This window comes from Aphanomyces invadans (genome assembly GCF_000520115.1).
Source record: "Aphanomyces invadans strain NJM9701 unplaced genomic scaffold supercont1.51, whole genome shotgun sequence".
NCBI lineage: Eukaryota > Oomycota > Saprolegniomycetes > Saprolegniales > Verrucalvaceae > Aphanomyces > Aphanomyces invadans.
The window spans coordinates 120,022-136,615 of NW_008580196.1; the positions used below are offsets into that span (position 1 = coordinate 120,022).

Consider the following 16,594-nt stretch of genomic DNA (forward strand, 5'->3'; position numbering starts at 1 on the left):
CCCAGGAATTTCGATGTAGAGTTGGGAATAGTACCTCTCTAAGTGGGCAGCAACGAGTGGCCGTCGACTTCTGCCCGCACGTTCTCGTGAAGCCAGAACAGACATTGTCGAACCAAGGCCCGCTCAGCGACCAAAATGAACTTTCGTGGTTCGATTCGATCGAGATACCAAGTCCCACGAACGAAGCGCATGCGTCAAACATCCAGGAGCCCGTCCAGAACACAGCGTAGACTAGCTCGTTCGAGTGTGACAACTTGTTGAGACTCTGCGGCATCCCCGTTATGGGTGCATTGCCATGCTCACGAAGCGAGCGAGTAGGACGAAGCGAATGATTCGCGCCATTGTCAGGCATCGCGGTTGCTTTGACCAAGGCTGTCCCGTTTGGCATTGGTCATGCAAGTGTGGCTGGCCTGTCGACTACTTTAGCAAGGCGGCGTGAGTTGACATCATCTCAAGTGTACGCTTCAACCGACAGTCACACTGTCCCAGCGCACCATGTGCAAGTCGCAGAGTACCGTCAAGGCCAGATAGGTGGACAACCGACAACGGTCTTACCCACCTGGCAACCATTGTGTGAAAAGTGGTGATGGCCTTCACACCATTACGTCGCAACACGACAGTCGAGCTGGTGATGTTCAATTTCGAATCACACTTCATCGAGCTCGATCACAATCACAGTCAACAACACCACCGACTTTGATCCACAACAGACACAAGGCATACAGCATGACCTTTCTTCGATTAAAAGACAATCTAAGCAAACAAAGCAGCGATAACAAGAGCCGATACGGACAAACCGGTAGCGACCGCAGAGGAAGGCGCAGGGGTGACGTCGGGGGCTGCAGTCGTTTTCGGGGGAGGTTCCGTCACAGACTTGGTTTCGCATTGAGGACCACCCCAGCCAGTAGCACACACGCACTTCGCGTCAGGACCACATTTGCCGTTCGAAGGACCACTGCATGCAGCTTCCGACGTAATATCACAATCAGCGCACTGGTTGCCCTTGGAACCAGGTTTACAAATGCACTTGCCATCCTTGGGATCGCATTGACCTAAGGCGCCACATTGACCAAGACCATCACAGACGTTGCCCACAGGGACGTTGCAGTTGTCCTTCGGGTCGTAGCCTTGGTTACATTTGCACGCGTATTGGGTGCTGAAGGCACTCGTAGGCGCGCACGTGCCATGCCCGTTGCAAAGTCCGTTGCTGAAACCATTGGTGGTGTTGCCCTGGCACGCCTTGATTTGCTTCTCGGTGTATTCAAGACCATAGTTCTTGGTTCGGTACAAGTCACGATCAATGCACTTGTAAATACCATTCACAAGTGCAACAGAGCCGTTCGTGAGTGGAACTTCTTGGCGATAGCACGTGACAGGTGCTTTGGTTGTAGTCGTGGCTTCTTGCAACATGCGCGCAGCAACAACTTGCCCATTAGCAGTCGTTGCTTGGGTACACTTCGGGTCCGGGACAAACGCACAAATAGGTTGAACGTTGCGAAACTTCAACGGCCACGCACCAAATGTAGGGCAAACACCGGCAGAATTACCGACGCAAACGCGGGAGCCGTCTTGGCTGACTTTCTTGACGCATTGCGCAAGGTTGCTCAAGCCAGCAGCCGACGACTGGACAGCCACGCATTCGTACTCGGTGCCGAACTTCTTGCATTCCGTGCCACCTGCATTGCACACACCGGGCTGGCTCTTGAACACTGTTTCCGAGATCGGGGCGGACGTCGTTTCATCCGACTGCGCGAACGCGGACACGACGAGGAGCGCCAGGTATTTGATTTGCATCTTGCCGAGTCAAATGGAGAATGAGGCGTCGCGACGACCGTAATGCTGCCGACATGGGCACCAGCCAATCCGATTCCAGGATTTACCAACCAGCCAATCAGAACGGACGAGAAAAAGAGCGCCAGTTTTTCATACAAACTTGCAGTCGACCTGAACGCATTACTACCTCGCTTCTCCCACGTATGTTTCTTGCGCAGGGAAAAATAATTCTATACAAGTTTGTATAAGTTTATTGAAAATTGAAGAAATTGGCCCCATGGCAACGTTACGATCCGGGCGAGAGTGGCGCTAAATCGATGCAAATAGTGCCTCCAACGCCCCCGTGTGGAGGCACTAAAACGGTGGTTTGTTGACATAACAAGTATTGGCGGTTACACCCACATAGCCACGACGTTAGTTGCGCCAGCCTCTCTGCGATGTGGACACGACCGCGGTGGATGATGGCAAGCCGCGCTCGACGCGTTCACTTTGCAGAAGTCTCCCTGTGTGGCTCGGCCAACAACTCCATCCTACAGGTTCTTAGCGTCAGGGTTTGGTCGCGTTGAACCAAACACGCTGCCTGCATCTACGCGAGTGTCGGAACTTGTACCCTTGTCACCGATGCAGCAGATTCTGTTGCGTGGAGTAACCAGTATGCGGCCATGTGCGCATTGCTGTACTTGCCGTGACATGACGTTTCAAGTGGGTGCTTTACATGGACTCTTGCCCACATGACGGCGGTCGACGGCCGCAAGACCTACCTCCATCCTTGTTGTCGTGCGGATTCACGCCACCAGCAGCAGTGAACACTACCTCCAGCATCAAATGACAATGCTGACGTAACGACGTAAGTTTTAGGTACCTGGGACTCTCCAACCTATTCTGTGTAGATGTGGACAACCACATCGTCGCGTCCTCCGCGTGACGGATCCTTTGCTCGTGCGAATCTCGAGAGCTGAATGCACAAGGCGAGTGCGCACAAGTTGTCGTGCTCCAATCCATCTCGTATCCACGCAATTGCTTGGACATACTCATGTCGTTGTGCTTGGTATATTCGTGTCCATTAACCTGCCCACGGCCGATGCATCAACGTTATGGTCAGTTCACAGCGGCCGGCCTGTCCTCACGCACGTCGGCATGGATTGACTGCTGCGCATCAAATCTTATGGTTACGAAGCGATTCGATCAAGTCCACCCCTTAAATGCTCATTCACCCCTAGTTTCCTCTCATGGGGAAAGGTTCCTTGGCTGCGGTTGTCATTACCATCGAGCTCTACTCCGACGGCGCTTCATCCTGGTTGAAGCCGTGTCTATCTCGGTACAATGCCAAGAGCAGTTGGAAATGGTTGTCCATCGACATGAACCACGGTGAGGCGCAACATGACTTCAGCGCGAAATGAAGGCACAGCGTGGCGCAACATGGTCTTGGCGACTCATGGACAGCCGATATTCTTGACGTTCCTAGCAATGCCATCCACCTAGATCACGTCCTCCCGAAGGCGGCTGCACGGAGACATGCACAGGCGTGTAACTCACAGCAATCCGACCCGTTGTCGTCGGCGATGTACAGGATTAGCGGCGCTTCCACGAGACTGCCAAAGGCTCAAGGCCGTTGTTTGTGTGCTGCCCAGGACGGTGAGGCGGCCAGGATCGCGAGATGAGCCTCCGATGTTCGTTTCGCAGGTACTCATCAGGCTGGAACCGCGGCATCTCTTCGCCAGCACAACCAAGAGAGCTGTCGACTGCGGCGACAGTGGACTGGCCTGTGCGGGCAAATTGTGGCCACCGCGTGGACAGCTATTTTCGGACCCACTGTGCGTACATGAGCAGCCGAATCGATTGTACGAGTAGAAGCCAGATCCATTTCCAATCATGAAGTGGAGGGCATGCTTCCACTTTGGCTGGTCGAGCGTTTACCCTCCCTGCGTCGGCGTCATTTCGTCGAAGCGATTTTTGATTCGGCCACATGGCGCCACCAGCGTCGCCGCAATGCCATGGCAACGGCGGAATTCCGTGAGTCCACCGATGACGCGCCCGATAAAACTCGTGCGTTCAAGTGTATATCGAGGGGACCAAGGGCTCGTACACTCGACTACAACGGGGTTGGCAAGTTTTGCATGCACCAACTGCCAGGTCATGTGGGACCCTGACATCGCCGCCGCTACTGGAGTCAAAAGAGGAAATCTGAGCTGCCATCTTTCCACAAACCCCCATGCATGTCCAACACGAATATGTAGTGACAGGTTGGTCCTGGTCGCGCGGCAAGAAGAACTCCTGCGGTTGACCACATTTGGTTAAACGAGAGTTTGACTCGGCTCCGACCGCCGATCCCAGTCCGTAGAATCATCTCGCCAAATCCTTGCTCTTAGCGTTCTGCTGTGCCGATGGTGTCGCCACCGCACGTTCACCATTGACGGCAACCGTCTTCCCCTCGCCGCACTTGTTGCGCCGCCGCACCGACGACATCCATGACGTCTTCGGTCGAGAAGATCCGTGTGGCCAAGCATGCGTCATGCATGTGGATGCAACCGATGGAGATGCATAGCAGGTGCATAGCTTTGGAAGTTGCATGGCGCGTCAGGTGGGGAGCGAACCTTGGTGCCGTTCAGTCCGCGCTGTGTTTACCAGTACAGTACTGTTAAGCATGGCAAAACGTGGTGTTGAAACCTCTCTACTATAATCCCCATGATTATACGTTTCTAAAGGTTTTTATGAGTTTGAATTTGTCCTTTGTGGTGCACGGAATCATGGGGAAGAGCTCCAAGTCCAAGCGACGTGCGTCGTCGTCGGATGAGAGTGACAGCGACGACGAGCGGCGGCGTCGGCGGCGAGAGAAGAAGAAGAGCAAGAAGGCGTCCAAGATCGTCAAGGAGATGGGGTACTCGAACGAGCAAAACCCATTCAACGACGCCAACCTGACCGAAAAGTTTGTGTGGCACAAAAACAAAAACCGCCCCACCAGTAGCACTTCCAAATCGTCGTTGAGCAAGCGGCGCAAAGGTGGCGAATCCGACGAAGACAAGCGCGAAGAGCTCGTGCGTGAGATCATGAAAGTCCGTCGTCGTCGAGACGAACGCGACGCTGAGCGAGAAGAAATGGAGCGACTCAAGAACGAAGAGATGCGGCTGCGAGATGCGTCGCAGTACGAGGATTGGCAGAAAAAGGAGGAAGACTTTCATCTGTCCCAGGCTCGTGTACGATCGCACATTCGTATCCGCGAAGGCCGCGAGAAGCCCATCGATTTGCTGGCAAAGAACCTCATGCTCGCGTCGCTCTCAGCGGTCGCGATGATCGATCCAACGAAAGAGTTGACCGAAACCCTCGCCGAACTCAAGCATGCGCATGTAGAGCTCCGCCCACCCGAGGAATTGCTCGCTGACTTGGACGTGCGTGCGCTGATCGAGCTCAAGGACGAGATCGCTGAATACATGGATCTCGAAGGCAGGACCGGGGAGCACTTTACATTCTGGAAGCTGCTTCATGTTATTTGCCAGCACGAGATCCAACGGCAGCAGCGGCGGAAGAGCGGACGCGGTGCGATCCACCGAGACGTCGAAGCGTCGATCACGGAGATGCTGCAGGACAAGTCGACTGCGGAACTGGATGAGGTAAATGCAATTTCTTCCTGCTTGCATTTAAAACATTTGAAAAGCTCGTATGCTCATTTAAAATCCATTTGAAATGTAGCTGAAGCACGAGATCGAAGGCACGCTTGCCGGCCACGACAAGAGCGGGATCGATGTCGAGTACTACGAGAACGTGCTCGCTGAGATCGTGGTGCAGCAAGCAAAGGTCGAGTTGCGCGCAATCCATGCGACGCTGCTCCAGCGCCTGGCGGATCGCGTCCAGGAGCAAGAAGCAAACGCGGTGCATGCGGCTGCGCGCAAGGCGGCGGCGGCGGCTGGCCCAGCCGACGAAGATGAGATCGAGCTGTCAGAGAAGGCCAAGGCGAAGCAGTTGCTGGATGAAGAATTCCTTGTGGACGACGACAGCCGCGAAGCGCTCGCGATGTGGACAGCCGAGATGAACAAGGGCAACGACGATGCCGAAACGCAATTCATCGACCAAGTCGACGTGGCGGCCAAGACATTGCGGCTCGCGGCGTGGAGCCAGAAGTACCGCCCGCGAAAGCCTCGCTTCTTCAACCGGGTCAAGACTGGCTACGACTGGAACAAGTACAACCAAACACACTACGATGGCGAGGACAGCGCGCCGCCCAAGATCGTTCAAGGGTACAAGTTCAACTTGTTTTACCCCGACTTGATCGACAAGCACACGACGCCCAAGTACACGTTCGAAGCGATCCCAGGGACGACAGAGCTGTGCATCCTGCGGTTCTCGGCCGGGCCACCGTACGTCGATATCGCGTTCAAGGTTGTCAATCAAGAATGGGAGTTTTCCCATAAGCGCGGGTTCAAGTGCGTGTTCGACCGTGGCGTCCTCCAGCTCCACTTTACCTTCAAACGCCACCGGTACCGCCGCTAGCAGCATGGGCCGAGCACTTCGGGAGCCCTCCACAACTCGAAAGGGACGTTTGTACCTGTTGCATTACTATTACACATCGAATTATCCAAGTCGGTCGGTCGATGGACCTACAATGGGCCTTGGCTTTGTAGAGTTAGGGCAAACGTGCAATGGACTTCATGGTGCACGCCATGATGGCACCAGACTAGAGCCGACGCCTGGGCTCCACCGCTCTGCAAGGGTCTACAACATGCTTGGACGGGAGCTCTGCTCCTCGCACAGGGCACGTTACGAGAATCTTCGCTGGCGAAGCTGTCCTCACAAGCTTTCACCCCGCAGCTCGTGAAGTCAACGGCTGCTTTTGGGGTGGTGATTCGGCCTGCCGCGAGTCGATGGTACTGCTGAGCGACCTTTCTCAGCCTGGCACTGCATGCTCATGCGCGCACGAGTTGCTAGCGCAGACAAGTTCGCTGTCATGGAGTGCGCGTAGCTGGTTCGAGACCACATCGCCGAGCGCATTGATTGGCGCTTCGTTCGACTCGATGAACGACTCCATGATGACTTACCACATGGGGCGGTACGTACCAGTGCAGATTGGACGTGACAGGGATCACCTGGCCGACACTGACGAAGTCGTCCATTCTGAAAACAGATTCTTGTGCTGCGCGTTCAGGTTGTCGCCGTCCGTAAGACATGCACGAAGGCATGCGAAGTCTGCGTCGACTTGCACGGAAGACAGAGTTTTCCCGTCGCTCAGTACATACAAACGATCCCTGCCTCGATCAGAGTTTGTTCACCTCCGACTTGGATAGCTCATGGCAGCGTGTGTGCTGTGCAAATTGGTCTCATGCCGCAGATGAAGCGTTCATGTCCGTGAAATATGAATTCACTTGAATGCACGAATTCGCTCTACTCGGCATGGTACACTTGTGGCCGTCGGTTGGTCGAGGTGCAGCACTTGCGTGTGAACGATGGAAGACACTGGCTTGGATGTCTCGCGCGCCCTCTTCACCTTGAGCAGCCGGGCCGGGCTGAGGCCACATGCTACCTTTAGCCTGCACTATTCGCAGCATTCGACCATAATCTCCGCCGTTGCCGTCGCGTCGGCGCCGCTGAAACCGAGAAGAATCGTGACTCTGTTGGGGGTTACAACCCGCCAACATCAAGTCTACAAATAAGTTCCTGGCTGTCCAGTCTTGCGGGGGTGTTTATGGTATTTTATCCGGAATATGTAGGCCATAGTCGACAAATACGCCAATGTAGTGTACGTACAATTAGTAGTGTGTGCAGGGGTCAACGTTATCCGGATGGAACAATTGCAATTAGACTTCCAAAAAATATCAATGACGGAGATGAAACAGCCCGCGCAGACGTCCGCGCGGCAGCTCGACACGAGAGGATCGTCTGGCGACGACGAGGATGACGCAACATCGACCAAGTCAAGGCCTCCGCGCGTGAATGGTTTCGACGCTCCGCACTCCCGCGACCAGTTCATCTCGTGTTCAGGACATGTTATCAGCGGCCTTGCTTTTTACGTGGGCATGGGCTGCCTGCTCCTGTCGTCATACTCTTCCACTCGAACACAACTCGATTTCCCCGTTACGACTGCCAATGCAAGTGCGGCACCGCACGATGAAGGATCCATGCAGGTAGCGTTTCGCGCCTTGAGGAACTCCTTCATCACAACCGGCATGGTAACTGCAGGTGTGGCTTTGGGTTGTCCTCGCCTTCCACATCGCCACGATGACAATGCTACTCGCAGCATGGATCTCGTGCGAAACATGTAACCCTGGAGAGATCGCCGCCTCAGAACCTTCCTGGCTTGGTGTCGTGCTGCGGGGGCCGCGATGGGACAAACCACGGTACTGCGCCATCTGCCGCAAGACCGTCCCTGGCATGGACCACCATTGCACATGGTTCGCCTCCAGATTACATGAACCCGTCCCACTTGACACGATGGTTGTAGGTTGAACACGTGCATCGGACGGCGGAACTACGCGCAATTCTTCACGATCGCCGTGTGTGGCGAAATTATTTTCTTGCTCCAAGCTGTCGTGTCGGTGTCGTGCTCGTTCATGTGGCAATTCCCGTGGAATGAGTCTTTCTTTCATACTCAAAGCAATGTCCTTGGTCTAGCTCAGGTATATCGACGTGCTTCTTGGCCACTCTTGACGCACGATGCTTGTAGAGCGCATTTGTTGTGTCCGCCATTGTGTCAGTGCCGTGCCTTGTCATGTACACGACGCTTCTGGCGTTCCACATCTATTTATCGTTCCAAGGCTTCGGCACGTACGACTACTTTCTCAAACGGCGTGATGCCCAGCGTGCCGAGCGACGAAAGAAGCGTGATGCGGAGATGGAACGGACCAAACAAGCCATCGTTCAACTGGAACAAGCAACCAGTGGTCAACCAGGTGGAAGTAGTGCTATCGTGTAGATATAGATTGGTGTACACTTAAGACGATGCCTGCGACACGGTTTCTTCGATGCGCTTCTTCAAAGTAGGAAGGAGCTTGATGTGTCCATCCACACACTTGGACACGCATTTCTCCATGCCAGCTTGCGCAGTAGCAATTTGGGATTCCGAAGGTTGCGAGGACAGTGAGTCTTGCGCGCGGTCTTGGCAATCCATGGCGCACCGTTGCAATCGATTCTAATGCGACGCCATCATCCAACGTCCTTCCGACCCTGCGAGACGAATACCTGAAAGCTTTGCATTTCTTGGCTCAGGTAGTTTTGAACCTGCGCCATGGGTTGCTGACATCGCTCGATACAGTGCTGCAATTGCTCAGAGCTAATGTCCTTGTTATCAAAGCACTTGACGCTGCACACGTATCCGTTTTTCTACGACGATAGCGTCAGTCAGCTCGCGCACCACACGACTCCGCACGATTCCATGCATACTGCGCACCTGGAGAGGGCGAAAGGTTCCCTTGTCCAACGACTCCATCATCTTGTTCACAGCTTGGTTGATGTCGGCTTCCGCCATGCTGCTTGGATTCGCCTGAATGCAAAATGACCATTGTATCAAAACGCGCGCACAGTGCATACAAATATCAAGTCAATTGGTGAGCCAATCAGTTTGTCCGAGTCGTATCAATGGCTCCAAGTTCAATTCGATGGAAACGGCGGCGATCGCGGCACTTGACAGCGTTCTTGGTCTGGTGGCACGGCAGCAATGCATGAAGCAAAATCCGTCATGGAGCAACCTCTATGAGCAATTGGATTGCATGTTCGAGCACCCAACCCTGGTTCGAACCATCCTGCGGCGTGTGGCGTGGTGCTCTCACAGTGCGCTGTTTACTGGAGTCACGGCAACCATCGCACAAGGTCTGGTGGAGAGAATTCATGCATCATCTCCAAAAATGCAGGCTTTTCATGCAGTTTTCCACGCGATCTTCGATCCATTGATGGGGCCGTGTCGAGACGACATTAGAGGGGGCAAGGTGAAAGTGTGTCGAGCACGTCCGACCAACGAACCATCGACACAGCGTTGCGCGAAACGATGGGATGCACTCGTCCCTGCCCTCCGCCAATTGATGGAGAGGTATCCTGTCGAGTTTGCCACGTGCGTTCGATCGCTGAACTTGGTGTCACTTGCGACGTCAGGAGGGCACTGTGTTGTTGTGGCGTTCCATCACGTTCTCCACCTCATTCCCCATGCACCTTCCGTCCCCATCATCGAATCTCTCGTTCAGTTGGCTATCCATTCGTTGTGTCACGTCGATGCAAACGTCGTCCGCGACGACCTCCTTCATCGTTTGTACTCATTTCTTCAAGATCTTCCATTTCTATCGTCCGCTTGCGCACCCGACCTCCTCGCCTCCATCACCAAGACGGTCCTTCGCTACACGGAATCACCCATCGAAAGCCCAATTGCGTTCCAAGAGCGTCTGGTTCTGTTGATACAAGTGACGTGTGCAGTATTTCAAGACTTTGCGCTGGACCTGGCCAGTGCCTGGTTCGATCAGCTGCAGACCATTCCGCCTGCTCATCCTTCCTCCGGTGCCCGGCTTCCGACTCCACTGGCGTTCCTCACTGGTTTCTGTGCTCACACATCGTTCATTACAGAACCGTCTGCATGTGCATTTGTCGCGACCCTGCTCTCGCACTCAGGACGAGATCAAGCCCTGTTTGCCGCGTTATACATTGCGGTCCACCGCAACATTCCAATTCCTCGCATCTCCGTGGATGTATGGGAACACCATGGCCTGGCCCAGGTACGGCATATCTGCAGCAGAGTTGTTGACCCCAGGCCCTCCGCTCCGTTCATGGCATGTTCGTTTCATGTGGATTGAAAATTCCTTGGGCGATTGCATCGACGCCATTTGTGTCTCCATTTCAAGGAACTCGTCGTATTGCTTGGTATGATTTCGATCGAATTTCGATGGTTTGGTCACTTGTGTTGTTGGCATGCTTGCGACTTCAGAGTTCGATACGGTCTTGATGGCACATCGATTGCATTAGCTGCCACCGCCTCTCGTGGCCCACATCCTCGCCAAGTACTGCCATCTATCACCCGATGAAGTCGCGCAGCACATGCATCACTTTGGTATCGAGGTAAATTGGCATGTGAGAGATAGAAACGGGGCAAAACGTGCTCTACCTAGTCCACGAACGATGCGACTTGGATGCACAAGATGGTTCCATTTGCCTCCACTCCCGTCCACCTGCGAATGTTGGACGTCGTGCGATTCCATCGTATTCCACCACTCTCTGCCTTGATGAAGCCATGGACGGCAAGGGCACCCCCTTCGACGACGCCAGTCAACCATCACTTGCATCCTGACGTTCTCCGCCACATCTTTTCGTTCCTCTCGTGCAAACGCCTCTGTCGCCTCGCATCGGTGTGTCGAGCGTTCCAGGACACTTCGCAGGACCCGTGGTTGTGGCAGCAACTGTATGCAAAGCTTGGCGCCAATGTATGCACCCACCAGGGAACGTTTGCCCACGACTGGAAGGCCATGTACCAAGAACGCTTTCTCGTCCTTCGCCGCATGCGTCGTGCGGGGAAAGCCAAGATGTGGAGGCTATGCGATCATTGCGGCTGCATCCACATCAGCAAGACGCCGCTACAAGCAGAACGGCACCATGAAAAAGTCCATCAACCCCGCACGGGACGACGTCGACGGCGGCGCGATCCCAAAGTGGATTCCCCAGATCTGGAAGGGGTGAAATCCGGATAAAAACCGGATGTATCCTGTGATTGGCTGCGCAGATGCTGTTGTAGTCTGGTCGGCACTGAACCTGCCGCCATGTTGGGTTGAGTGCGGTGATGGAGGTCCGAGGCGTGGCGAGCCGACCACTTCCCATTCTCTTGGATGAGCATGCGAGTCGTAGCCGGCAATTCCAAGGAAGCAGACCCTCGACGGGATGAGTATTCGGAAGACGAAGACGGTGTCGGGCAACCGCCGCACCTTGACCGGCAGAAGTCTCGCATCGGTGCGAGATGTCACACAGCAAACGGTGGCGCCCGCGTGAGTGTGCGCGACCAAATCTCGGAGCTCAACACCAAGTGCTGCAAACATCACGACATGCTTCGAGAGATGGACGAGCGACAGAAAGCGGACAAAGCGTTGGTCGTGCGAATGATTGAAGACCTTGAGAAGAAGGTGGCGCAAGACTTGTACGTGATGCAAACAAGCCACGACAAAGCCATGAAGGCTGCGAACGACGAAATCGAGCGACTCTCCAAGTGCCTCAACGTACAACGCGGCACCGTCACGACGTTACAAGAGCAATGTGTGTCCTTGCACAAACACCTCCATCAAGTCGAAGAAGACGTACAAACTCTAGCGACCGAAGTGCTCGGCGATTAGCCATTTTCCGTCAGCCCCACCACTTGCGTCCTGGTACAACCCTGACGATTAACCTAACGTGTTCGATTGCTTCAGAAACAATGGACCAAGTGCACTATGGCCACGTCCGGCACGGCTCACCGAATGTGTCGTCGTTGGCATCGCAGCAGACGTAGAGCCTCTCCCTCTAGGGACGCATGGACGTGCAGCAGGGCGAGCTTGGATTAACGCAATGCACACGCCGCGTCGTCGGGTGCCGTCATGTCATGGTCCCTTTCGGTGGGATGCGATGGGCTTGGAAACTAGGCGAGTATACACACGTCAGAGCGATGACAACGGTACAGCCAACGTACAATGCTCTGCGCGAGGGTGTCGAGAGCTCTCGAGTGGCTGCGGGTGGCAAAGAACGCTTCTTCGACAATCGCAATAAAGATGTTCAACACGACGTAGATGAAGAGCGCAATGAACGAGTACAGATACGCCTACAAGGATAGCCATGCGTCAGCACGGTCGGAAGCGTCGCCATGGCAAGCACGCACGGCGCCCACGAACGGAAAGTCGGCGTGCAGCGATGCAAATGTGTCCAGGATGACGTCGCCATTGAGAATCGCGAACAGCGTGACGCACGCTTGCTACGTTATTCAGGATGATTCTCCAGTTGGACGCGCCAACATCGCACCGGAATCCCGCCAAAGCCGTCCACGCGGTACCCAAACACGATCGACCCAAACAAAGCGTACCCAAAAAAGACGGGCGACACCCCCACCTGGTAGCAACCTTGACGCGACGACTGGGAACGCCGCGTGTACGTACGAGGAATCCGACCACCTTTGGCACACTCGCACGGAGCGTCAACACGATCGAGTAGAACCGTGGGTTGTGCTCCAAGTACCCGACGAACGTCGACCAGAGCAAGAGCGGGCCCTACTCAACACAGCTCCAGTTCCCTCTGTGCGTGACATTCGATCTACCAGCGCTTGGATAAACCGGTGGTCAAACCGGAGCGGGACGTGCACGACGACGCTGGATATGTTCCACAGCGCGTTGAATTCGACCAGGACCAATGTCGCCCCGATCAAGCAATAGCTACCGATGGCCATAAGAAGAGCGGGGGTACGACGTAATAAAGATTGTTACGTACTGGCCGTTCAAATCACGCAGCGTGGCGGGTACAGGGTCGTGCTTCGGTCGCCGCGCCAATCTGCGCTCGCAGGATGAGTGGGATGGATGGATGCCCGGGCAAAGGTGGAAAGTATTGGCGTGCGAGAGAAACACGCTGGCCTGCCTGATGTCTACCTCTTGACGGCGCGAACGACGCTTCGAAGGATGACGACGAGGTAGATGCCTGCAAACACTGCCACGAGAACGTTCATCCAGACGAACCGACCGCGCAGAGTTGCCCACACATTTTTGACGCTGCACACGTCCAACGAACACTCGTCAACTCGCAAGCTGCGCAAATTCGATCATCTCCGTCGAAAAACGTGGGTGGAAATGTACCGGAAATGACTGTTCTCGTGCATGGCGAGGGTCAATCGCACGGTCCAGTCGAAGCAGTCGACGTAGAACGGGCCGTAGTCGATGTCGCGCAGGGGAAATGAAAACTCAATGGTCACGAGCGAGTGCAGAAACACCATCGCGGTTTCGGTCGTGTCCAGGTCGTCGAACGGACCCAACGACGTCGGCGTGATGTTGTAGTGCTGCGGCGGCCCGATCGTCTTGTTCTTGTACTGGGTCACCGACATGAGCATGGGCTGAACGATCGTTGGTGCCGCGTAATGGTATTCGTACGTAGCAACAGACACGTCTTTGATGGAAAAGTACGCGTCTCGTACATGCGCCACGGCATTCAATGTGTCGTTGACGGTGAAGATGGACTCTTCCAACCTACGTCGTCGGTGAGCTGGATGGTGGCAAGTGGTCGAGAACCGACGGGGTTGCATCCATCGAGCGTGTCGAGGTGGACATGCCGCCGTTCGGGAGGAAGAAATACGCCCTATTTGTGCGCAAAAGTGAAGCGATGGCAATTTTCGTGCATTGTACCAGTTGCGATAGGATGCACGAACGTAGGCGGAGTTTTGGTTGTCGTATAGCATGATCTACCCATGCGCAAGATTCTACCCATGTCTTGATGGACGAACGACATAGCAATGGGCTTGCCTGCAACGTGCCGCAGAACATCAGGAGCGCATGCAAGATGACTTTCCAAGGAATTCGCCCATGGTGCCAGTATCGTTCCCATGGAGACAAATGCACTCCATGGGCAAGTGGGTTTCCAGAGCGGTCCTTTCCCATCTGTGGCGATGGCGGAGACGGGTCAACAAGCGGCTCCAGCAGCTCCTCTTCTTCGCTTCGCATGATGCTCGACGCGATCCCAACAATGGCAATGTTGATGTCGTGGTTCTTGGCGAAGTTCCATGTTCGTACTTCGACATTCGAACTTCGACTGACTATTGTGTTTGAACGTTGGGCATTTTACCTGACGGAAAGGCGTTAAAATATTTCCCGATTTGACACGTTGACGGTAAACAAAAAAACGCTACGTTGAAAAGCAAGGTAATATTCTGCCCGAATTCGACGTGCGTTTTTCCCTGCACCTGTGGCTGTGCCCCCGCACCAGCACGCACGAGCTCCGACACCCCGGACATGCCACCGGACGACGACTCGAACGCAATGGAAGTCGAGACGGCTGCGACGCCAGCCGCCGAAGACGAAGTGCCGCGCGAAGTCTCCATCGAGGACGCCGACATTGGCGCCCAGTTTGGCCGGGTTGTGAAGTGGACAGAGTTGGGCGTTCACCTCGACCCGGACAAGGTGAATGCGATCACGCTCACATTGGACGCACTGACGCAGCAAGAGCTACAAGTTCACGTGCGTGCTTTGATCGACGGACAACCTTGGAGCTACGAGTTTCTCGTTGGAGGGCAAGGAAACACGGAAGCGAGTGTGCTCAAGCGAGGTGTCAAGGGCAAGGAAGTCGACGTCGCGTGCACGTTCTGCGGGCGCGTGTGCTCGGACACGACGGCAGGTCATTATTGGTTTCACTTGTCCCTTCATTCTCAGCAATCTGGGAACGACAGCCAAAGCCTCGCCATCCACTTGTCCATGGGAGTGGGGACAACCGTCGGCGAGAGAGTAGCTCTGTTCGGAAAGGACTTGCTCCCCCTCTCGTCTACGACCGCAAGCGTCCACATCGAGTCCATTGGAATCACGAGCGGTCGGTCTGCACTCAAGACACGGAGCGCTCTGCTTCGGTCGCATGTGCAAGCTTCACCGTTAGTTTCGTCGGACAGAATCCTGACCGTCATGAGCGACCCAACGGGCACCGATCTCTTGACGACCGAGCAGCGCGCGGAATTCGCTGCTGCATGCGAGAGCGCTCGGCGCCGCGTGGCACGCTTCGGCGGGGAGTTTCGTATGCCAAACGCCAAGCAGTTCCTCGATTCGAAGGTCGTTCGCATCATGCAGCGCAGCGGCGCCGTGGCCGACAAAGGGTTTGCCACTGGGTTTGACGTATTGTCGGCGGAAGAAGCCGCGAAGCGTGATGCGCGTCGCAATCGATTCAATCTCACGATGGACTACGACATCAAGTCGGCGCGGGAAATTTCGAACGGTGCGACGGAAGAAGAGATTCTCAAACATCAAGAAGAGCTCAAGCGGCGGGCGGCGCGGTCCGCCAAGTTCGGCAACACTGCTGCATTCACGTCCACGTTTGTGCCTGGCTCCGCGGAAGGGGCGCTCGTCGCGGCATCGCCCAAGGTCCTCGCGGAGCGCGTCGACCTCGATGTGAATCAGGACGTGCGCTCGGACGCATTGCACATGTACAGCCTCGACGATCAGTTCACGAGCGTCAGGACTCGCGATATTTTGGCCTACTTTTTGGGCTACGGGCCGTCGTACGTCGAGTGGACGAACGACTCGAGCTGCACGATTGTCTTTGACGACGCATTCACGGTGTCTCGCGCCCTGCTGGCGTTGACATCCGAGATGCCCGATGGTGCGGCCTTGGAGGCGCAGCCGACCAAGGAAGCGAACCCTTTTGCTCCGAAACCCGACCACGACGATCCATCGAAAGGTGTCGACCCAAACGGATGGCGCATTGGGCTTCCTATCCACGCCGCGGATCACATGGATCGGTCGTGGCGAGTTTTGCTGCGCCGCGCTACGCTTCGTGACTTTCCACCAGAGAAAACGTGGAAGCGACAACAGTACAACAAGTCGAGTCATCGGCGCATGCAGCGCATGGCCCCCTCCACGACAAGGAAACGTCGTCGAGACCGTGATGACGACGCCGACAGGACGGACAAGCGCGCGCGTGACGACGACATGGCGTAGAAAAACAACTGCATCTATTTTGTACTTTCGGATATGGTTGCGTCAGTTCAAAACTAGACCGTCAATAATTTTGACGCAGCACGATTGACGCAATTTCTGACGCAATACAAACATCAAATGAACGTGTGTTCCTTACGTGTTTCGAAACCAAACAGCCACAACCACGAAAGTCGCAGTGCACACAGAGCACACTCATGACAAGCGCCGACGACAACGATCTCGAA

The 16,594-nt window shown here is 55.1% G+C and overlaps 10 protein-coding genes across 16 annotated transcripts; 7 read left to right on the top strand and 3 right to left on the bottom strand.

Moving 5' to 3' along the window:
• Positions 1-708: 708 nt before the first annotated feature.
• On the bottom strand, positions 709-1,814 carry H310_13421 (hypothetical protein). Its single transcript, XM_008880916.1, has one exon. It carries the CDS (start codon positions 1,792-1,794, stop codon positions 754-756), a length of 1,041 nt encoding a protein of 346 aa, XP_008879138.1. The 5' UTR covers positions 1,795-1,814; the 3' UTR covers positions 709-753.
• A 992-nt stretch (positions 1,815-2,806) lies between these two features.
• H310_13422 (hypothetical protein) lies at positions 2,807-3,145 on the top strand (the record flags this gene model as incomplete). The annotated part of the gene is made up of 1 exon (XM_008880917.1): positions 2,807-3,145. The coding sequence occupies one exon, from the start codon at positions 2,807-2,809 to the stop codon at positions 3,143-3,145; it is 339 nt and encodes a 112-aa protein (XP_008879139.1).
• A 500-nt stretch (positions 3,146-3,645) lies between these two features.
• Positions 3,646-4,071, top strand: H310_13423 (hypothetical protein; the record flags this gene model as incomplete). The annotated part of the gene is made up of 1 exon (XM_008880918.1): positions 3,646-4,071. One exon carries the CDS (start codon positions 3,646-3,648, stop codon positions 4,069-4,071), a length of 426 nt encoding a protein of 141 aa, XP_008879140.1.
• A 430-nt stretch (positions 4,072-4,501) lies between these two features.
• H310_13424 (hypothetical protein) lies at positions 4,502-6,566 on the top strand. The gene is made up of 2 exons (XM_008880919.1): positions 4,502-5,381; positions 5,461-6,566. Exons 1-2 carry the CDS (start codon positions 4,521-4,523, stop codon positions 6,256-6,258), a joined length of 1,659 nt encoding a protein of 552 aa, XP_008879141.1. The 5' UTR covers positions 4,502-4,520; the 3' UTR covers positions 6,259-6,566.
• A 1,004-nt stretch (positions 6,567-7,570) lies between these two features.
• Positions 7,571-8,723, top strand: H310_13425 (hypothetical protein). Its single transcript, XM_008880920.1, has 4 exons — positions 7,571-7,886; positions 7,942-8,153; positions 8,204-8,378; positions 8,426-8,723. The coding sequence occupies exons 1-4, from the start codon at positions 7,581-7,583 to the stop codon at positions 8,672-8,674; spliced, it is 942 nt and encodes a 313-aa protein (XP_008879142.1). The 5' UTR covers positions 7,571-7,580; the 3' UTR covers positions 8,675-8,723.
• On the bottom strand, positions 8,595-9,242 carry H310_13426 (hypothetical protein). The gene is made up of 3 exons (XM_008880921.1): positions 9,149-9,242; positions 8,941-9,081; positions 8,595-8,890 (listed from the first exon to the last, which is right to left on the bottom strand). Exons 1-3 carry the CDS (start codon positions 9,224-9,226, stop codon positions 8,693-8,695), a joined length of 417 nt encoding a protein of 138 aa, XP_008879143.1. The 5' UTR covers positions 9,227-9,242; the 3' UTR covers positions 8,595-8,692.
• A 1,532-nt stretch (positions 9,243-10,774) lies between these two features.
• H310_13427 (hypothetical protein) lies at positions 10,775-11,423 on the top strand (the record flags this gene model as incomplete). The annotated part of the gene is made up of 2 exons (XM_008880922.1): positions 10,775-10,797; positions 10,848-11,423. Coding segments are annotated over 2 exons (599 nt in total), but the record flags the coding sequence as incomplete, so codon positions are not given.
• A 50-nt stretch (positions 11,424-11,473) lies between these two features.
• H310_13428 (hypothetical protein) lies at positions 11,474-14,414 on the bottom strand. Of its 7 annotated transcripts, none has more exons than XM_008880924.1 (13): positions 14,196-14,414; positions 14,079-14,134; positions 13,969-14,031; positions 13,536-13,922; positions 13,332-13,487; positions 13,177-13,236; positions 13,007-13,121; positions 12,928-12,959; positions 12,776-12,863; positions 12,575-12,667; positions 12,389-12,517; positions 12,177-12,337; positions 11,927-12,109 (listed from the first exon to the last, which is right to left on the bottom strand). In XM_008880924.1, exons 1-12 carry the CDS (start codon positions 14,391-14,393, stop codon positions 12,260-12,262), a joined length of 1,455 nt encoding a protein of 484 aa, XP_008879146.1. In that variant the 5' UTR covers positions 14,394-14,414; the 3' UTR covers positions 11,927-12,109; positions 12,177-12,259. The 7 variants fall into 7 exon arrangements, with proteins under 7 accessions (XP_008879147.1, XP_008879145.1, XP_008879146.1 ...); XM_008880928.1 differs by having other exon boundaries at positions 12,715-12,863; XM_008880927.1 differs by having other exon boundaries at positions 12,715-12,801; positions 12,849-12,959.
• Positions 11,559-12,056, top strand: H310_13429 (hypothetical protein; the record flags this gene model as incomplete). Its single annotated transcript, XM_008880930.1, has 1 exon — positions 11,559-12,056. One exon carries the CDS (start codon positions 11,559-11,561, stop codon positions 12,054-12,056), a length of 498 nt encoding a protein of 165 aa, XP_008879152.1.
• Positions 14,415-14,625: 211 nt separating the features above from the next.
• On the top strand, positions 14,626-16,493 carry H310_13430 (hypothetical protein). The gene has a single exon (XM_008880931.1). The coding sequence runs from the start codon at positions 14,682-14,684 to the stop codon at positions 16,368-16,370; it is 1,689 nt and encodes a 562-aa protein (XP_008879153.1). The 5' UTR covers positions 14,626-14,681; the 3' UTR covers positions 16,371-16,493.
• The last annotated feature ends 101 nt before the right edge of the window (positions 16,494-16,594 follow it).